At 41.2% G+C, this 21,617-nt stretch overlaps 1 protein-coding gene across 1 annotated transcript in view; it reads right to left on the bottom strand.

The window, feature by feature from the left end:
* The window catches only part of OGDHL (oxoglutarate dehydrogenase L), a 2,090,792-nt gene that overhangs the window by 1,066,914 nt on the left and 1,002,261 nt on the right, over positions 1-21,617 (bottom strand). Inside the window, exon 12 of the mRNA XM_044055619.1 lies at positions 15,097-15,225. Coding sequence (XP_043911554.1) covers positions 15,097-15,225 — 129 coding nt within the window. The remainder of the gene's footprint in view (positions 1-15,096; positions 15,226-21,617) is intronic.

Genomic DNA, 21,617 nt, shown 5'->3' with positions numbered 1-21,617 from the left:
TTAATGCTCTCATAGCCAGAGTTGCTGAGGTGTATATTTTCTTTCCCCATCTATCTAGGGCTCTGGAATCCCTTTCAGAGGGCACAGGATTTTTAGCCATAGAAGCTTTAGCTCCCTTAGGACCCTGGGAAATTGTTTCTGGGTCAGCCACAGGGCTTTTATAAAGGAATCTGTGTGAGTCAGGTACTCTGTAGTATCTGTCTGGTTTGGCTGGAGCAGGAGGTAGAGAGAGTCTGGATTTAGACTAGACTCCAAGTAAACATCATCCACAATATCCAAAACTGGAGGGATAGCAAGAGGTCTGTGCTGGAGTAGTAAAAGGAACTCTTGGAGCCTTTTCTTAGAATCAGAGTAGTCCTGGCCTTCCCAGTGGAAATGTTCCCTCATGGTATGTAAAGTTTCCCCAAAGGAGTAGTCTTCAGGGGGAGATGCTGAGGGAATATAGTCTTCAGCATCAGAGTCTTCATAAGGTGGAAAAGTGTAATCCTGTTCCTCAGAAGAATCTTCTTAGGCATGGGGCCTTGAACTGTAGACTGATGTAGTCTTCTTTGGTTTTAAAGGAGTTTTAAGCTTAGCATAAGATTTAATGGTGAGTGTAGTCGGTCTGAAGACACCTTCTGCAACCTAAGGTGTTTCCACTGCACCGGGGTCTACTTCTGCTCCAGTGTCAGAAGGGCCTAATGAAGATGGCTGCATCAGCCTAGTAGACTCCGCTTGAGAATCCGCAGCTGTCTGGGGTTCCAGTTCTGCGGTCGTCAGGGGCTGCGTAGGCACCTCACTGAAAACCGGAGAACCGGTGACAGGCCCAGCAGAGGCCTCGGAATCTGGCTTGTTTCTAGGCTGCCTGTCCTTATCCTTGCATTTTTTATGCATGCCGGTCATCGGCTGCTCCGATGGCATGATATAATTAAATTTCCTACCAAAGTAATGGCGTGCGAAGTCAAAACGGCATTTGATAGTTCATTTATTAAACCTAGCACAAAACCGACAACCTGTGACGTCGTGGTCTGGGCCTAGGCAAGGAATACAATAGGAATGGAAGTTCTTATGAGGTATTTGCTTCCCAAAAGAAATGCAATTGTTAACTTTTTCTGACATCGGACTGAGGCAAGAAAAGGTTCCCCAATGGGGTACTTAGCTTTATTGAAGACTTCGGACTGAAATTCGAATCGAAAATCTCAGGTGTTGGCCGACCGGCACTTGCAAACTGCTTCTGCTTCGGGCACCACGTGGCAAGAAAGACTGAAGAAAATGGTGTTGGATGCCTCTTATATACCCATGGCGCTCTGATGTCAGGTAAGAAGCGACAACAACCGACGCCGGACCAAGACTTTGGAACTCAGGCCGACTGCGGGACTGCCTGAAGGCAGGATAACCCAAGTGTGATGACTGCAGCAGGGTAACACGATGAACATCATGTTGGTGCCGAAAGTGTCTTCACCATGCAGGACAGTAACATCATACTCAGAGCTGAAGGGGATTGTACGAACAGTGCCGAAGGGGACTGTACCTGCATGGTCAGTGCTGGTAAGGGCTGCAAAGGAACTATCGGAGCCATAGTTATCTCCACCAGGAACGCCGGTGTCGATAAGGAAGACATGGCTGGAGCCAGAATCAGTTGGGGTGGAGCCGAGCCTGGAGCCAACAGGGTCACAGGTGGCAGCGCCGAAGTAGTAATCAATTTCACCTTCTTATGAGTCAACTCCCTACGATCTCCAGAGGGAGAAGAAGGGAGCGACCTCTATGAGAAAGAGGAAGAACTCCTCTTACGGGGTTTCGCAGGAGGGGGTAAGCCCTCTGACCCAGAAATAGCTTCACAGAAAGGTGATTTGAGAAGACCTTTCAATATTAATTTATTCTTTCTCTTGTTAAGAGTCCTGGTCAAAAAGTTTCTACAAATCCCACACAGGGGATCCACAGTAAGGTGGGAGACATTCAGACAGTAGACACACAAGTCATGGCCATTGGTAAGCAGTAACTTACAGCCGCAATCCTTACACTGCTTAAAACCAATGCTACTTTTCTTATCTGACATACTGATGTGGAGAAGAACAGTACCAAAAACAAGAGGAAAGGATACCCAAAAAGAAGAGAGAAGGAAGGATTACCAACGATGGTAATGAAGAATTACCTCAAAGGTAAGAGAAGGGTAATAAAGGGAAATAGACTAAAGGGAGTACGATAGGGTAGGAAAATATTAGCAGAAACTGTTTGAAAAAAATTTTAAGTAGAAAAGATGTATAAAACTTTCAAAAAATTAGACAGCTGAAAAGAGTGGCTTGACAGCTGTACAGCAATATGGCAAACAAGATCTGAGGTAACAGGGAGCACAGCATTCTGGGTAGGACCTTGGCTTGAGAGGTTTTGGCTGACGCAAGCTTGATATTTGGCCGGCTCGGTTCCGAGGACGGAACCAATAACCCATCAGTAAGGAATGAACTAAGATAAACATCAGATTATAAATTTGCATACGAAAGGTGTCAATTATATTATTAAAGTAGAAATACAAATTCCAGTTATGTTTACTTATGTAGATGATACTATACTGATTACGAGAAAAAGTCTGGATGAAATAAGTTATATGTTATTTACATCCATGTTTAAATATAATAGGCATGACTTTAAAGAAAAAAAGCAAAGGATTAGGAGATAAAGATAGGACAAGTATCCTTTTTGATCTCTGTGTTAGGAATAAGGTTTGGGGGTAAAAATGTAAGTGATGACTAGTGGAATAGGATAATTGATGGAAAAACAGGATTCTTGCTTTTGGAAAACATACAAGCTATTGTTTAATAAAAAGGTTCATTTGTTTTTTTTCAGTTATACTGGTAAAGACTGCCTATTTAGCAAGTGTTTATATGTTGCCAATCATCATCTTCTTTCGGCTGTTCCCGTTAGGAGTCGCCACAGCGGATCACCTGTTTCCATTTCTTCCTGTCCTCTGCATCTTGCTCTGTCACACCAACCACCTTCATGTCCTCTCTCCCCACATACATAAACCTTATCTTAGGCCTTCCTCTTTTCCTGTTACCTGGTAGCTTTATCCTTAGCATCTTTTTCCCAATATACTCAGCATCTCTCCTCAGCACATGTCCAAACCAACGTAATCTTGCCTCTCTGGCTTTGTCTACAAACCTTCCAACTTGAGCTGACCCTCTAATATACTTCTTCCTAATCCTGTCCACCCTCGTCACACCCAGTGCAAATCTTAACATCTTTAACTCTGCCACATCCACCTCAAACTCCTGCCTTTTTGTCAATGCCACCGTCTCCAACCCATATAACATAGCTGGTCTCACTACCCTCTTGTAGACCTTCCCTTTCACTCTTACAGGTACTCATCTGTCACAAATCACTCCTGAAACTCTTCTCCACCCACTCCATCCTGCCTGTACTCTTTTCATCTCTCTTCCACACTCACCGTTACTCTGAACTATTGACCCCAAGTATTTAAACTCATCCACCTTCGCCATCTCTACTCCTTGCATCCTCACCATTCCTCTATCCTCCCTCTCATTCATACACATATATTCTGTCTTAGTCCTGCTGATCTTCATTCCTCTTCTCTCTAGACCATCTCTCCAGGGTCTCCTCCACCTGTTCCCTACTCTCACTACAGATCACAATGTCATCTGCAAACATCATACTCCACGGGGACTCCTGTCTGATCTCGTCTGTCAACCTGTCCATCACCACTGCAAATAAGAAAGGGCTCAGAGCTGATCCTTGATGTAACCCCACCTCCACCTTAAATGCATCCGTCACTCCCACAGCAGACCTCACCGCTGTCACAATACCCTCATACATATCCTGTACCACTCTTACATACTTCTCTGACACTCCTGACTATGTTTATATGTTGCCAATAATCTATGAAAAAGAACCAATACAAGTAATTTTTTCTTCTGTGTGATTTTGAGATTGAATTCTGTGAAGACAGCAGATTTATATATGGGTAAGGAGATTGAGGTTTAGGATTAATAAACCCAATTGTTTATGCTTCTTCTTTTGAATTTGCAAAAGTTTTGTTTTGGATAAATGATAAAAACAAGAAGTTAGTAGTAAATTTACTAAAGTACAAATATGAGAGGCACTGGGATATACTAAAGAAATTCAAAAGAAGAAAAATGTCTAAATGAAGAAATTAGATGTTATCAAGAAAAAAATGTTTTATGGAAAATAAACATTGATGAAACTGAAAATGAAAAGAAAGTTGATTCCTAATCCTGTCCATCCTTGTCACACCCAGTGCAAATCTTAACATCTTTAACTCTGCTGCCTCCAGCTCTGACTCCTGTTTTTTTTAATGCCACCATCTCCAACCAATATAACATAGCTGCTCTCACTACCCTCTTGTCGACCTTCCTTGTCATTCTTACTGGTACCAGTCTGTCACAAATCACTCCACTCTTCTCTACCCACTCCACCTTGCCTGCACCTCTCTTTTTCACCTGTCTTCCACACTCACCATTGCTCTAAAGTCTTGATCGCAAGTATTTAAACTCAATGACCTTTGCCAACTCTACTCCCTGCATCCTTACCATTCCTCTATATTCCCTCTCATTCACACACATATATTCTGTCTTAGTCCTGCTGACCTCCATTCCTCTCCTCTCTAGACCCTATCTCTACCTCTCAAGGGTCCCCTCAACCTGTCCCCTACTCTCACTACAGATCACAATGTCATCCGCAAACATCATAGTCCACTGGGACTCCTGTCTGATCTCATCTATCAACCTGTCCATCACCACTGCAAATAAGAAAGGGCTCACAGCTGATCCTTGATGTAATCCCACCTCTACCTTGAATGCATCTGTCACTCCTACTGCAGACCTCACTAATGTCACACTACCCTCGTACATATCCTGTACCACTCTTACATACTTCACCACCACTCCTAGCTTCCTCATAAAATACCAAAGCTCCTCTCTAGGCACCCTATCATATGCTTTCTCCAAGTCCACAAAGACACATTGGAACTTCTTCTGACCTTCTCTATACTTCTCCATCAACTCCCTCAAAGCAAACATTGCATCTGTAGTGCTCTTTCTGGCATGAAACCATACTGCTGCTCACTAATCATCACTTCTCTTCCTAATCTAGCTTCCACTACTCTTTCCCATAACTTCATGCTGTATCTAATCAAATTTAGCCCTCTGTAGTTACTACAGATCTGCACATCACCCTTATTCATAGAATAAGATAGATATAAGTTTAACACAATAATGAAAAGTAAGATATTTGACACTGTTTAAACTGTAAATATGTACATTTATAAATAGTACCTATGTTTTTCAACAGATGTCATGGGATCCTTTGCATCCACCTGAACTACCAACTCAAGCAGATGAGACCTTAGTTTAACATCTCATCCAAAGGACAGCACTACTAATTGGGTACAGACTTCTTGAAAGTCTCTAAAGATGCAGAGAGTTTCATTTATACAGACTGAGCATTATTACCCTCCATAATGCCATAGAAATAAATGAACTCTGGAACTTAGATGCCATGCTAATTGAATATAATTCCCCCTGCTGCATGTACCCAGCCAAACAAAACAAATGACCTAGCCTGAAAGACCAGAGTTCTTCCTCACCAAGAAAGTTAATGGGCTATGTGTGCTATGTAAAATGCCTTAAAGTTATATCCTTACTCTCAGTCTCATATAGGGTGAACTTTGTCTAGCTTACAAGGTCTCAACTGACCCTGTCCTCTATATCCTTCCACATATTAACAAAACATGTTACACTACAGATGCCCATACCAAAGACCTAAACTTCCATCACAGCATAAACAAAGCCCGCAAGAATATGAGAGTTCACTTCCAAAGAATTACCCTCCTCTGGAACAGGCTTTGGCTTCATATTAAACAAAGCAACTCCCTAATCCTCTTTAAACAACCGCCGGATGAATGGGTGGGAAATCACAAGTACACCAAAGAATCCGCCCTCCCCCAATCCTTATGGAAACTCACAACAATTAGGGGGTATCAAAATGAATAGGCTACAAATGACCCACTTAGGTCAATACACTAGTAATACTGTATAACTCTATGAAGCAGACACATCTTTGTTGTACAGAACAGAGCTGTTTTACAAATCTTAAAGCCTCCTTTTGAAGCAACGGTCATTAAAAAAATGTAAATGAGCAATTTCCTGATTAAGAGGTCTTGTGTACTATTTCAGACAGCACAATAACATCAAAACCCCTTTTTGCATAACAGCACAACTGTTGGATCCCTATCTATTTCTCAGTTGCACTATTTTGTACTGTTATTTTATTATTATTTTTTTTTTTTTTTTTTAACAAAAATGAAGCTAATAAAGAGATAAAATAAAAGCCTTTATAAAATTTGCAACATGCACTCTGGTATAAAGGATTATATCAAATACCAACCACTGAAATCACCCCCACATCTGTTACGCACAGCATAACATAACATCTGTCTAACAGCACTCTGCCTATGTTACATTTTTTTAAACTGTTGGCTTCCCAAGACCTTTAATGACTATTAAACTATACTGGAGTGCAGGGCTACAAGATTTGCTTCTGCATATTCTGTAAGCATTACACTCTACATCTAACATATGTTCTTCCAACTATGACTCAGTGAAGCGTGTACCTTTAAATCATACCTGGTTTATTAAGAACTTTATTATTATTGGATTTAAATGCACCTGTTCCTGGTGGTCTACAATCTCTGATGAAGTCTTTTCAACTTTGTTATAAGATGACAGCTCTCAGTCAAGTCACTGTGCTTTTAATTAATTTTATTATTTAAGTCAGTTCAAATAAAGTGTGTGTGTTGGTTGGACGGCCCATTTCCTTTTGTTGTTACATCTCTAATGTTGTCCATCAGCTGGTGAGATCATAATTTAAATCCTAACAGGATTGTAAAAATACCTGTGACAACATTTCTAGGCAAACATCTTGAATTTTCTAGACTTAGCAGCATATGACAAGATTAAACATCTTAATAGGTTAATAGGTTAGTACTAAGCTAACTGCCCTTGCGAGCCATTTTAAGCCTAGCCAATTATCCCTTGTGAGACTCAAACCCTGAACCTTGTGTTTGTAAGGCAAACGCCTTAACCATTAGGCCACCCTCCCAACCCTTTTAACCATCTGCTAAATGTTTTCTGTAATCTCTTACTTCAGTCCAACTTAACCTTAGTTCCTTGCTCATTTAGTTCTATTAATGCCTTGTACGCTCTACTAATTAAGTTTTTTCCTTACTACCCACTCAGTTCCATGTTTAAGTACATTATTATGGCTGGTTAATCTTGCCTGCATTTCTGTCTTTTTATACTCTCCTTTACTTCTATGGTTAATTCCACACCTGCCTAAGAATCCCTTTCTTGTATATCAACCATACTTAGCCTCGTCACACTCCATTATTCTATCCCATGTAATAATTTCCTCCCAAAATCTTGGGTTTAATTCATCTTCTTCCAGCTTGTTACTGCATTTTTTTCTGTTTCCCTTCAATTCTTAGCTAGAGACAACCCTATTGACATTGTTATACATTTCCATTACCTAGATGTTTTGTGGTTTAATATTTGCTTTGTAAAGTGACAAATGCATTTTTGTTTATAATTTGCTACATTTTCTTTATTATTTTCCAAAACTTTATTTGTTCTCTGGCACTCAAATAACACTGTTTTCCATCTGGGTAAATTAGTCTGAATCTGGACTAAACATATTAAGCATAGCTGAGGAGCCCTGAAATAGTCCTGCATATTAGCCAGTAACTGCCATCTTTGCTCTATTGCCAGTATTAACTTATCCTAATGCACTCTCTTACCTTTTATTATCCCAAATAAACTAATTTCCTCTCTCCCTCTAATTGTTGTTCAATCTCCTCTGTTGGAGATCAATAAGGTTCTTTGCAGTTTCCCTTTAAGCACTTCAAAGAATTCGCTTATTACCCAATTCTTGGTAAAGATCAATCTTGTTAACTATCTAGACCTCTATTACTTTTTCTTCCATTTCTGTCACTTACAGCTAACATAGCTCAAACATCCTATTTGACCAATCAGAAGCATTTATCCTCAAGATACTCCCCTAGTTTCAAAACTCCTCCCTTAGTTATCTCCAAAGTTCAAACTACTTTATAACCGCATGTTACATCTTGAGGCTTCCAACTTATTTTTAGTACTTTTTCCTATTATAATCTTGCTTCTAACAAGCATAATTGTTTTTCAGGTGCCAGAATCCACCATATCACCCATGTACTCAAGTCTCTAAACTACAGGTACTATTATGACTTTGTCATAGTCCATGTTGGCATGAATAACTTGAGACATACCTTCCTGGACTATATGTAGAGAGGCATGATTGAGCTCGCTGAATATGTGTCCCAGGGCAGGTATGTTCCTAGCCTTAAGCAGCATTCTACCATTACCCAGAATGATGCCTCAGTACAAACAGAAAATGATTAACTTTAACAATTGGCTTAGTTTCTAGTGTCCAGCACCTCACAGCCTGGGAAGACATGATTGACCAACCACGATGCTTTACCAGAGATGGCCTGCATTTGTCTCCCTTGGGCTTCAGGCTTCTGGCAAAGGCTCTTGCCTCCCCCACAGTGCCTTTTTTAGGCAATGCCATGAGGTCAAAACTACCAACATGAAAATTTCATCAAAACACAAATTAAAGGTCATGCTGCTAAACGCTAGGAGTCTAAACATGAAACTGCACTCATTGCAAGCATTCTTAACCCTGGAAGATGCTGACATTTGTGCAGTCACAGAAACCTGGTTTCACAGCTGCGGAGAGCACCCAAGCCATACCAGGTTACTCATCCTATCATACTTTCAGACCCCAAACCATGGGCAGCAAAGCAAAAGGAGGTGGAGTTGCAATATATATAAAAGACATACACACCTCCAGGCTGGTCAAACATTATGATGCACAGGAGAGACTCCAGGTTCAGTTAACCAGTGACAAGACCCCTATTCAAATCATAGCTAGCTACAGGCTCCCAACTTTGACTCAGGATGCCCACTCCTCCTATCTAAACCTGTCTGCCAGGATGTTGGCTATATCGGTCGGTTCAGTGTATTTTGTGCCATTCTGAACTAACTCCGAGCAGATCTGAGAATTGCCACTTAGATTTTTGACATAGCTAAAGAATGCCTTGTGGTTATCTTTGGAGTCCATGGCAATTTTTCTTTCAAAGCTAGCCTTGGATGATTTTATGAAGGAACGTAGTTTCTTGATTATACTGATCAGCGATGTCTTCCCTTCTTGGGATTTTACTCTTTTCTGTACTAATTTCCTCCTTCTATTGTATAGCTTGTTTATGGCAGGGGTCCACCAGATTGGTTTCCTTTTCTTGGAGGTGTGAGTCTTGGTTTTGTTTGGGATAGCACGATCCATGCATTCTTGTAGGTCCCATAGAGTGCATTAGTAAAGGATTTTGCAGCTTGGACAGCGTTATCCTTTAGCAATGGGGCTATGATACTTCCCACCTCGGTCTTAAGTAACGTGAAGTTTGCTTTTTGAAAAGTTTTTCACAGTGGTTTCTTTGACCAGGGGTGGTGGTGGAATGTGGATATCCAGAGTGATTAGTTTATGGTCAGATCTAACCAGCGAGGGGTTGACCTCCAGTGTGGAACACCGATCACCCATGTTGGTGATGACCAGGTCCAATATGTTGTCACCTCTGGTGGGGGTGTTGACCAGCTGATCCAGGGTGTTTGAGTTTATAAATTCTAGGAAATGTTGGGCAAGGGAGTTTGTACTTGAGTATTTCTCCCAGTTAATATTTGGGTAACTGAAATCACCCAATATCAGGGTGTTTGGTAGGACCTTTATATTTCCCAGTGTTTCCAGGAATGCGGAGTGGGGGCCCTGGGACATGGGTGATCTGTAGCAAGCTATAATTTGAATAACAGTTTTGCCCATTGTTAGTTGCACGTGAATGATCTCTGAAGCATCGTGCTGTGCCACTAACCTTGAGGTTGGGTATCCTTGATGAATATGGATACTCCCCCGCCTTTTGTATTTCGGTCCGGGTTTTGTGGTCGAAATGTATGGTATGAGTTGTAGCCTGGTAGTGCTGAGGTGCTCTCTGGAGCCTTAAAACAGGTTTCTGTTACTGCACATATATCGATTTTCTCCATACTGATGCGTGCATTTTGAGGTTTAGACTTCTGGCACGGAGTAGCATCACCCTCGGTCTTTTGTTACTTGTGCTATTTACGGCGGTGGGTTTGTCTTTTGAGCCTTGCCTAAAAAGGCACTATGGGGGTGGCAAGAGCCTTGGTCAGTATTCGAAAGCCTAAGGGTGACAGGTGGAAGCCATCTCTAGCAAAGCAGCATGGCTTGTCGAGCATGTCATCCCAGGCTGACAAACACTGGATCCCCTTTGAATGACACCAGAAGCTTAGCCAATTGTTGAAATTGATACATTTTTCTCTATACCGTGGTATAATTCTTGGTGAGGGCAGGATGCTACTCAGGGTCAGGGTCATACCGGCCTGGGCTACATGATCAGAGAGCTCCTCCATGTCTCTTTTCATGTAGTCCAGGGAGGTACAGCTCAGGTCATTCACACCAAAATGGACAATGACAGAGTCATATTTGTACTTGTTCTGGAGTGACCTGCATGCTTGTGTTATGTGGTGGATCCTGGCACCCGACAGGCAGCTAACAGTAACCTTCTCTTTGTTCAGCCTAGTGAGTGGGATGTCAGTGTGCCTGACTATAGAGTCACCTATTACTAGTGTGTTAGGTATGTTATTTTGCCTTAAGGGCTGTGATTGCGTTGGCACACTGGTTTTGTGAAGTATGTGTTTCATGGTTTGTGTTGGTGGGTGGAGGTTGCTTGGATGTCTGCTTTGGAGGTCTCTGTTCCTTTTGCAGATTTTTATTTAGAGCCTCTGAGTATGTTTTCATGTATTTATGTGTGTTTTTTTGCCGATGCTGGTTTCATAGGTCTATGTGAGACTGGTGGTGTGATGCAAGTAATTCCCTTCTCCTTTTGACTGCCTGGGTCCAGTCTTGGGTTGAGAGAGCTTAGCCTCCAGTTTGGCTGTATAATTGCATCTCTCGCATGTATTAGTGTTTGGTGGAAGGAGGAGAGGGTTGTCTGTGTACATGAGGCAATTGTAACATTGCCTCAAAATGCCCAGATTCACCAGTTGGACCGGAGAGTACACCTGAAACTGCCCTTTGGACATGCCTGGATAGGTACAGTGAACAGTTTTACTGATTGGCTGGTAAGGTCGAATAGAGAGCCTTGTCCTTCTCTACAGTATAGGGGGGGGGTCTAGTGCTAAGGTTTATTAGTGCTTGCTATGAGTTTTGAGCAAGTGCCGGGATGAGAAGTGAATGGTGTGAGTGCTTAAGTTGAAAGTTTGTCTAGTTCCAAGGGAAAAATTGAAGAGTAGACTTTGTAGAGGCGGGAATAGTTATACCCTAGCTAACCGGCGCTGCCCGGCTCGCAAAACCGTGCAAATGCGGGTTTAACAGCAGGGAAATGAAAGAGATAGAAATTAGCCCAAAATGACCAATAAACTACTAATTTCTGAGCTGAAACCACTCCTCCAGGGACAGATAGGCTGCTCAAAGCTCCCGCTCTCACAGTGAACAGAGAAACTTCCTTCTATCCAAGTAAGGTATGGGCACACACAGAAACTTGTAACAGCCCTGAATTCAGCACTAACCTGAAAACTGGACTATACTAGCTTAGAAAGGCAGGAAAACCAGTATGTTTTTGTTTTTTTCAGAAAATAAAACAGTTACAATCAAACAAATACTTTAAATGCACAGAAATGGCTATCACACTTGAGTGTTTTGCCTACAACAGTTAAACAGGTAATTTAAACACAAAAATGACTTTGTTAAAGTGCAGGCAGTGAAATAAGTACAATATGTAGCTGAAACAAGCTTTTTAAATCACAGAAACCCTAGAAAATCTGTGTTTTAGGCGGAATTAGCTAAAGGCAGCAAGAAAATGCAAAAAAATTATACTTAATCACTCCAAAGTCTCTCTTTCATCTCTCTACTGCTGTAGAACTCTGCAGGGCACCAGGCAGGAGCTTGCTGAGCTGTATACTAGCACAAATGCGGGTTTTATAGCAGGGAAATGAAAGAGATAGAAATTAACCCAAAATGGCCAATAAATACTAACTTCTGGGCTGAAATCACTCCTCCAGGGACAGATAGGCTGCTCAAAGCTCCCTCTCTCACAGTGAACAGAGAAACTTCCTTCTATCTAAGTAAGGTATGGGCAAACACAGAAACTTGTAATACAGCCCTGAATTCAGCACTAACCTGAAAACTGGACTATACTAGCTTAGAAAGGCGGGAAAACAAGTATTTTTTTTTTTGTTTGTTTTTTTTCAGAAAATAAAGCAGATACAATCAAAAAAAACATTTTAAATGCACAGAAATGGCTATCACACTTGTGTGTGTAGCCTACAACAGTTAAACTGGTAATTTAAACACAAAAACTACTTTGTTAAAGTGCAGGCAGTAAAATAAGTACAATATGTAGCTGAAACAAGCTTTTTAAATCACAGAAACTCTAGAAAATCAGCGTTTTAGGTGAAATTAGCTAAAGGCAACAGGAAAATGCAGAAATATGATACTTAATCATCCCAACAGGGACTCACCAAAACAAATGACTGGTGTCAGAAACATGGCCTCAAACAGAATACCAAAAAATGCATTATTATCCCCTTTGGGAAGGGTGACGTCCCCATACATTATCACATTAATAACAAGATCCTAAGCATACAATCAGACGTGAGGAACTTGGGCACCCAGGTGGATAGCAAACTGACATTTGACCACCACACTGCCTCCATTGTACGGAAGTTTTCAACATGGCTCACCTCATTAGTAAGGGAATCTAATCCAGGGACAAGGAGGTCATAACATCCATGTATGCTTCCCTTATAAGACCCATTATTGAGTACAATGCCCCTTTTGGCTTGTACCTCACAAAGCACATGCAGCAGCTGGAGAGACCACAGAGGTTCCTTACCAGGAGAATCCAGGGCCTCAAACATCTACCCTACACAGATGGGCTAAAGGCCCTGTCCCTCTTCTCACTCTCATAGAGACTGCTCAGAGGTGACCTCTGCCTGGCATACAGAGCAATCTCAGACCCCACCTTGATGGAACTGCTGCATATCTGCAAATCAAGCTCCACTTGAGTAACCCCCACATGCGACCTCAACCTGGTCTGTGACATCAATAGGACTTGTTGGTAGGACAGATGTGTCCCACAGACTCCCCCTTTTGTGGAATAGACTCCCTTCTCCACGTCAGAGTACTTCATTAACCCTTTTTAAGTGCAACCTGGATAACTGGATGAGGAACCGAAAATTCACCCCTGGGATTCCACCTGTGTCCCTGCTGGCCGGGGCTTAGGGTGCTGACTTGTTGGAACATGGGCTAAATTCTTGGCTAGGCTTGTAAGGGCCTCAGGGCTAATAGCCTAGTAACTTCCTATCATCCTATAGCTTTTGTAAAAAACAAGCAAACAAGGAATGTTATTCAAACTGTACTGTTCACGTGCATTTCAGAGCTACATACCATATTTATGGCATGCAACACTAAACATGGCTTCCCCTATCTCTTACAGTAATCCACCTCTTGTATTTTAAGAATCAAGAAATCTAATTAAGCTCTTCATGTATCACTTACACTTTACTTTTACTTACATTTATTTAAAGTTTGAATAATCATTAGTGTTAATAGTTGTTACTCCAGTTTCTTATAATTGCTCTATGTCTTCGTTCAGGATGTCAAAGCTGCTCAATTTAGCCATAACTCTTATTCTTACAGATTTCTCTTAGATGTCTCTTGATTTCTCCTAATGTTTCCTTTGGAGAGCCAGAAATGGTTTTGTTGGGAATCTGTCTGCCAATATTTGTAGACTGCCCTTTTGTTTGCCATTTTCGTGACTGCAGGATTTAACTGGTAGCATTACCCTTCTACTTCTTCAGTTCTTTTTCTTACATCTTCTTAAGCTTGTCGGTGCATAAGTTTTAACTCCCCCGGGATCAGAATACTCTGAAGAAAACCAAAAATAGGGATCTTTATCAGAGTATCACTTAATTGCATTTCTTTCTAGGAGGGAAAAATGGCATTCCTCTTTGCATTTGTCTGGCCAGAAAAAAAATCATTATCCACACAGATCTTTGCCGCATTAATTTTAAGAATGGTTCATTTTTTTCCAGAATCTTGAGGATTTCTTCTTTTAATATGTATGTCTTCAATTTTATAAGAGCAGATCTTGCTTTTTTTATTACTTGTGATTTTGGAACATTTATCCTATGCATGGCTTTTGATTTTTATTGCTTGCAGGTGAAACCCAGTACATTTACTTATTCTCCTTTCCATAAACTGATTTTATTGATCTCACAGCCCAGAGCTCTATAAGCTGCTAATTATTTCTATGCCACCATACTGGAAGTCTCCTTTGTACTTTTGTTGTTGTTTTTTCCCCACCAACTGTATATGCTCTCTTGGACTTCCATTATCTGGATCCTAGATACAGTACACTATACATCTTTGCCCTAGATCTAAGCTATATTTTGAGCATTCTTTCAGATTTCTCAGATCTTTAATTCTCTTTTCCACATACCTACCCCATGTTTAAAGAGAGATCCTTAAAGCTCTATTCTTAAAGGCATCTATAATATCACTTAGAAAGCATTAGAAGTTGTAGCTCCAATACAGGACCTTCTAATACCCTAGCAATGTTTCCTTTCTCGAGTGGACAAATACTTATGTTTTGTGACTTGTTATCTAGCCAGACTTTTACTCAAGCCAGTGCCCTGACACTCAATACAAGGCTGGATAATTGGTTTACTAACCATGTGGTATATCATCTTGAAGTCTCGTGAGATGTCCACAGTCTCTCCTGTCTACTACTTTGGATATCAAACAAAAAAATTATTAGGCTGTTTAACAATCTTTCCAAAACACAAAATGCCATGGGTCTTGTACACTGCTGGCCTACAGACATCTACGAATTCAAAGACTTGTTTATAACATAAAATATAATTAAGAAGCAAACAAAGCACAAAAGGATGCAATAACAAAAATGACTGATTAATATATCCTGCCACCTACCTGCATGGATTTGGAAACTGTCAACAGGAACTGAACTAGCTACTTTTCCAATATGTGTCAACATATCTTCAGATATACCAGTTGGAGGACAAGTCATACTTTTTGGCTCACCAGCCAAAGTGAAGAAGCCTAAGGAAAAAAGGTCACTGTTCAGTCTCAAGAAATAACCTAAAACACTTTCTAAACAGCATTTTCTAGTATTTTATGTAAACATTTTACATGTAAAAAATGTAAAGACACCAAACGCAGCTCTGATATATACAACTCTGACTATGACTCAGATGACCCCAGTCTAAGTAGTGGCTCAGGTGCTGGAAGAGTTGGATGGGAGTGAGCAGCACTTGCTGGCTCACTCCGTAAGAAGGGTGAGGTGGATCCCAGATGGCTGTTGCTCCCCACAAATGGAGGTTTACCGCTGACCACTGACCAGGGTGATGTTAGCTTGGCATCCAAGTCAGTGATGGTAGCTTTCATGGGAGGGCTGTGTGTGTGTGAACACACAAATATCAGGAGGAGGGAACTGGATAACATGCAGTGCTGACATCACCAATAAAGGGTGGAGTTTCGGTTATATTTAATGCCCCTCCAGCCTGCTTCCATAATGATGTAAGTTGCTGATGGGAGGTGGTGGCATATATACACCCTACATCTATGGATGGTCACCTTATGAATCTAATCTGGGATGCAATCTAGATGAATCTGGGCTAGGGGAACAAGGACAGTATATCTGGCAGCACAGGCAGATGTAGGGAGGGACTAGAAACACAAATCAGAGTCACAACTGTCTGGATGGTGCTCCTTCTAGATGTTTTCTTGCCTCTGTGCTGAATACTCCCAGCATGGAAGTATGCAGGGGCTTAAATCCAATTGGGGGAGGGCTTGATGATCAGCAGGCAGCAGAAATACCAAAAGTGTTCAAATACAAGAAAGCTAAAAGCATATTAGCTTCTAGCTTTTTATCTGCATCTCATACAACCTTAGATAAATTATCTCATGTATCAAATGTTTCAAATGTACTAAAGCTTCCAATGTTGCACCTTCCTGACTTTCTAAAACTGCCCTTGACATCTTCCAGTACAAGTCGCTTCACACAAACAAATTACTTATGGCTGCCTGCTTGGATGACAGTTACATAAATCCTCATGATAGGCAGACTGGCCTGATTCCTACCACTCAATTCCTACCTACATGGAGAAAAGCAGACTGATAATGGCTCTCTGAAAGAGGAACAAATGAGCTGTGGGACTCCCCCTACCCCCTTGAGATATCTGGATCTCACACTACATTAAGGCAGGATGAGATGATTAGGTACAGGCAGTGAGTCACTGGGCAAAAATCTCACAAATTAGCAAAAAGAAACCCACAAAGTACACACAGCCAAATGAAAAAGTGCAATACAATTCTCATCTCTGAAACTCTTGTCAATCATTTACTGCCCATATGACAGACATTTCAATGAGACTTTTGTCTGGGAGTAGTAGTAGTTCTCTGTCACTATACTTATTTTTTATGTTAAAAGATCTTCTGTGTGAGCACAAAAGGTGGTACTTCTTCAATTCAGTTCTGCACATCTGCAAGTCAAGGCTCTTAGCCACTATGTTGTTATGCTACTTCTATCAAGTTCCAGTAGAACCCACATTCCTTTGTATTTCTGTTCTTTCTACCTAGCAGCTGAGGTGTGCGCATATGCATCTGCTTAGAATACATATTCTAACAACAGATCAGATATAAGCAGGTTAGACTTAACTATCAGCATCAATTTATATATAATCTACAGGTGCCATATAGCTTATGTATACTCTACCTGTATTATCACTACAATTAAAAACGGCCTAAACCTGACATTTTACATATTAACAGTAAATTGTAAATACTGCACACACCAAACACAGAGACACACTATCAGTACACTTCAACTCACCTGAAACAAGCCACACCAAATCAAAATCTGTACTCGGAAAACAGAACTAAAACAAAACATGAACTTTATCTCCCATTCACTTAAGTTTACTTGTTTATTTATTTGGATTTGTTTACTGGGAAAGTTCAGCTGAGCTGTTGTTCCTTTTCAGCAGAGGACATACAATTTCCAAAATCAATAAATAATTTAAAAAAGCAATAATATACAACTGATCGACTAATAATATTATACTTTTAGTATGTAGATAAATAATTTGCAGAAGAAATATTTACAAAATGTAACAAGTAGGGCTATAATTCATATGCCCATAGATAAACTGCACAGAAAAGCCCACACACTATTTATGTAAGAGTCTGTGCATGGGGTAAACATTGAAAAAAACATATAATGAGTAAGTGGGAACATTAATCACACGAAGGTAGTGTATTTCAAGTTGATGTGTTTTGGTATTTCTGGCTATACGTCATTAAGATGGTGGATGAATATAATCACAAAAGAAAAAGAGAATTAGTCTCAGTTGATGAGGCTAGTGAATAGTAATGAAGGTAGGCAGAGAAGAGAGTGCAATCTATGAGTGGTTCTGTAGAGGTAATACATAGATACATAATAATGAAAAGGAAAATGGTTAGAAAAAGTGTGTTTCTGTGGGACAAGTTATTCTTTGCATTATACAGAATAAGTGTGAAAGCAAATGAAACTTTTATCTACTGTTATACAAATGTGGACAGAGTGTGGTGTTGGGGATATGAGTAAAAATGGTAGGTGTATGCCAATACTGTTTGCTTTCACTGGGGTATTTTGTTAGAGATTATGGTTTAATAATAAGATAGTAGACAGTATAGGTGGATTAGTGAGATATGCCACAGCAGCATGGCCACTTGATTAGAAATTATTTAGTTGTGGTTTGAATATTTTAAGATTAGGTTCTTGTCTGATTTCATTAGGAATGCAATTTTTGGTTTTATCAACAAAGACAGACAACAGAGTCACAATGATGACTGATCTGTTTCTATATTGTTAGTAGGTTTAGACAAGCACATACAACTGCACTATTTTTTTTTTTGGAGGTGCATCTATAAGATTTCTACAGCATGTTGTGGAGCACTTTAATTCTGAGAGTGTTAATGCATTTTGTAGTTCAAGCCAGTCTAGCTTCTTTAATGCAGTTCGTTTTTTGAGGTTAGCTGCATATCTGTACAATTTGTTACATTTGTTGCATATCTTTTTTCAGGCTTTTTTGTTACACGTTTTGTTACACCTTTTTTAAGGTCTACCACATCTGCCAGTGTACTAATTACTTGTGGATCACACACTCTCAGTCAGACATGGTGGTGGTGCAGACAATGGGCACTGGGTACCTAGACAAAGGGCATAGGGAATCTGAAGACACCGGTACACAACACTAGGCAGAGCAGCAGGTTGTAAAGGAGGAGGGGTAACAGGATGTGCATACCACTACATGGGGGCAATAGGCAGATGCAGGAAAAGTTTAAGCCCATGCCCACTGCATCAGAAAGTATGTGGGAGGGTCTTTACATCAGTACAGGAGCATGATAACTATTCACAGACTGGAAAAAGGGAGTCAGTGGTCAAAGATGGATAACTCCCACAGATTGCATGACATATCCTTTCAAAGTTGTGCAACCCACAGGTGTACAGGGCTTGCCATGGACTCCTGAGAGAGGCAGTGGCTGGAAAAGTTCACTAAATAGGGCAATAATGTAAGTTTCTGCAGGCCCTCTACACTCAAGGTAAGTAAAGGTGCTGCGGGTGGCAATGTGGCAGGGAGTATAAAGCATGAATGCTGTTGGCAGCCCTAACAGGTCTTTACAACAAGTGCAGCAAAGGGTAACTGATATTACATTCCATGCAGAGGACAAGAAACAGAACATATCCATTACATGAGTGGATCATCAAAACTGAAATGGTTCATACAAAAACAGAGGTGTTCGTGCTGTTCCTGTCCTGGCAAAAACAGCAGATCCTCATACCCAGAACTGACCAGGACATGGGAGCTGGGCTAGCAATGACCACTCAAGTGTCAGTACTGGACACACAAAGTTAGTACTACCCAGTAAATATCTGTATGGTAAGTGCAGTGTACATGTGATGGGACTTATTCACCAAGGACTCTAGACATATCTGTCTTTTCAGGTACCTCTGGGCAACAACTGTAAAAACTCACATATCAACATATGCACATGTCCATATGCTACATTTTGCATGTCATGGGATGGTACAGGGATGTATAAATGCTGTCAAAAGTATTTTACATCCATGCTTTCCTAGGTTTTACTGGTGTTGGTAATAGCACATGCCTATGTCACAGATCTCTTTTGACTGACAATAATGGCAATGTGCACAATGCACAGTCTGATGACAAACTGCCACTGTCTACAGTACTACTGTACAGGAAACATCACAGGCTCCTGTACAGGAAGAGGCTGACCCCACAACATCAGCAGTACAAGGCAGCTCTCCAGTAACTGACCGTCTTTGTCTTGACTCCCCACGAGTCCCCAGCTCACACAGCTTCTCACATTCACACTGTCTTTGATTTGCGCATACCCACCACAGGGGAGAGGGAATGGGACTCACAGTGCTACCATCACTGATCTAGATACAGCATTCAGATAAATGAAAACACGAGTAGGTCAGTGATTCAGCCTCAGACAGTTGCAACCAACAAAATGATGAATACTGTGAGTGTGCTTTGTGATGATGTGCAACACCTGCATATTGAGTATTGGAAAAATGTTGCTGTTCAAATCTCAGGTGGCAAATATGACCTCCATAGATGCTTTGATGAGACACACGGTAACTTCACCCTAGTATGACTCTGCAAGCTGTGCAGTACATGGCAGTAGGGAGTTAGTAGCATAGCTAGGGTGGGGCAAGAGGGGCAACTACCCAGGGCACAAAGTGTAGAGGGTGCGATCAGCCCATCCTGATCATTCTTTAATGCAACACCGGCTTTTGCGGTCAAACCATGAGCACTGTGGTGCTCCACGTGTGGCCTAAACTGTAGGAAGCAGTTTGAAACAATTTAAAACTAAAAAAAAATCTTTTTTTTTTAAACTAAACCCAGAGAGATGAAGCACTCCGGAAATGAGGTATAAACTGTAGCAAATGTCTTGCTATATTTGTAGAAAACAGTTTGCTACAGTTTAAAAAATATTTTTTTAAATAAAATATGTTAAAGGAGTACTGGAGCAGGGCACAGAAACAGAACCTGAATGGCTGGTGGGGGGGGTGTCATGTATCTGGCCACCTATTCGGTGTGCCAGTAGAAAGAATATCCCCCATGGGGGTACATAGATCTAAGTGTAATAAGCCCATCACTTACTGCTTAGTATTACAGTAAAGTGCTTTTTTGTGATCTTCACTTGATGAGCTGAGGGGATGGGGTGCTGGTTCACAGTACAGCCCCAGGACTCTGACTGAACCAGTTATGCTTCTGGTAAGAAGCACCAGATGCAAGGAGGCTGGGCACATGCCACCCCTACACAGAGAAGACAAAGACCACTGCTGAGATGACTTCAGTGTCAGTAGAGGCCACACAACCTGTCCCACTCAGCTGCCTCACAGTTGTGAGTGGAAACACTTCTTATGGTCAACACCAGGCTTTTCATGGGCATTTCCACAGTTCTACATCTTTTTCATCACCTGTAGGTATACATTGCACATCACCTACTCACAGCCATTGTACAACATTGTACAAGTCATGGATGACGAGGCTCTACAAACTTCTAATACAAGATACTCCATCGGGGTGCATGCCCTTGATCCCATAGTTCTACACTTTCCATGCCACAAACAATATCAAGTCTTGAGACTGCATGTCACCCTACAGGGTATATCGGTAACAGTCATGCAATGGCCACCACAGGATATGATCTCTGACTCTCCACATCCCACTAAAACAGCAAGTGGCTACTGACTCCATATTACAGTGCTGCTGTCAACTCTCACCGTTTCCCTTCAACCACCTGTGCAAATGATGATGATGACTATGCCCTGCTCCACTGACTTACACAGCTGGGATGTAATAATACATCCATCATTTTATTCTGTGTTGCCTTTGTCACTGTCTACAGCTGTTGACCTGAACCTACCTCTCTGACAGTTCCGAGATGTACTGAAACTGGAGCAGTCTCATGTATGATACTGCTACTGCTTTATCCCCACATTCTATAGCCTGCTCTTTCACTGCTGGTCCTACTGCAAATGTTGGGCCCTGCTGCTGTAGCTGTTTAAGTAATACCATAATATACACACCAAGGCATAAATCACCAAGATTCTGCTGCAGGTGATTGGTGCATATTACAGCACCCTGTCTGATGTGCCAAGGCAGGCAGAAGCATCCCTTCAGATGTCCAAACACTCACTCTACAATACACTTTCTCTAATGGCTGTGTTGTACACCATTTCTGACATGGTCTGGGGGTTGTGGATAGGATCATCACCCATGGCTCCAACTCATATCTGTCATAGGCTGCAAAAAATAAATGTCACAACTTTGTATGTGGTCTAATCCTCATCTGGACTGTATATTCATATACTGCCCTGTATATCCTACCTATGGGTGTACCCACCAACA

The sequence above is a fragment of the Protopterus annectens genome, chromosome 14.part0 (genome assembly GCF_019279795.1).
Source record: "Protopterus annectens isolate FY-2018-M chromosome 14.part0, PAN1.0, whole genome shotgun sequence".
Taxonomy (NCBI): Eukaryota; Metazoa; Chordata; order Ceratodontiformes; family Protopteridae; genus Protopterus; species Protopterus annectens.
The sequence above is the reverse complement of the archived record's forward strand: the minus strand, read 5'-3'. Positions and strand labels throughout refer to the sequence as shown.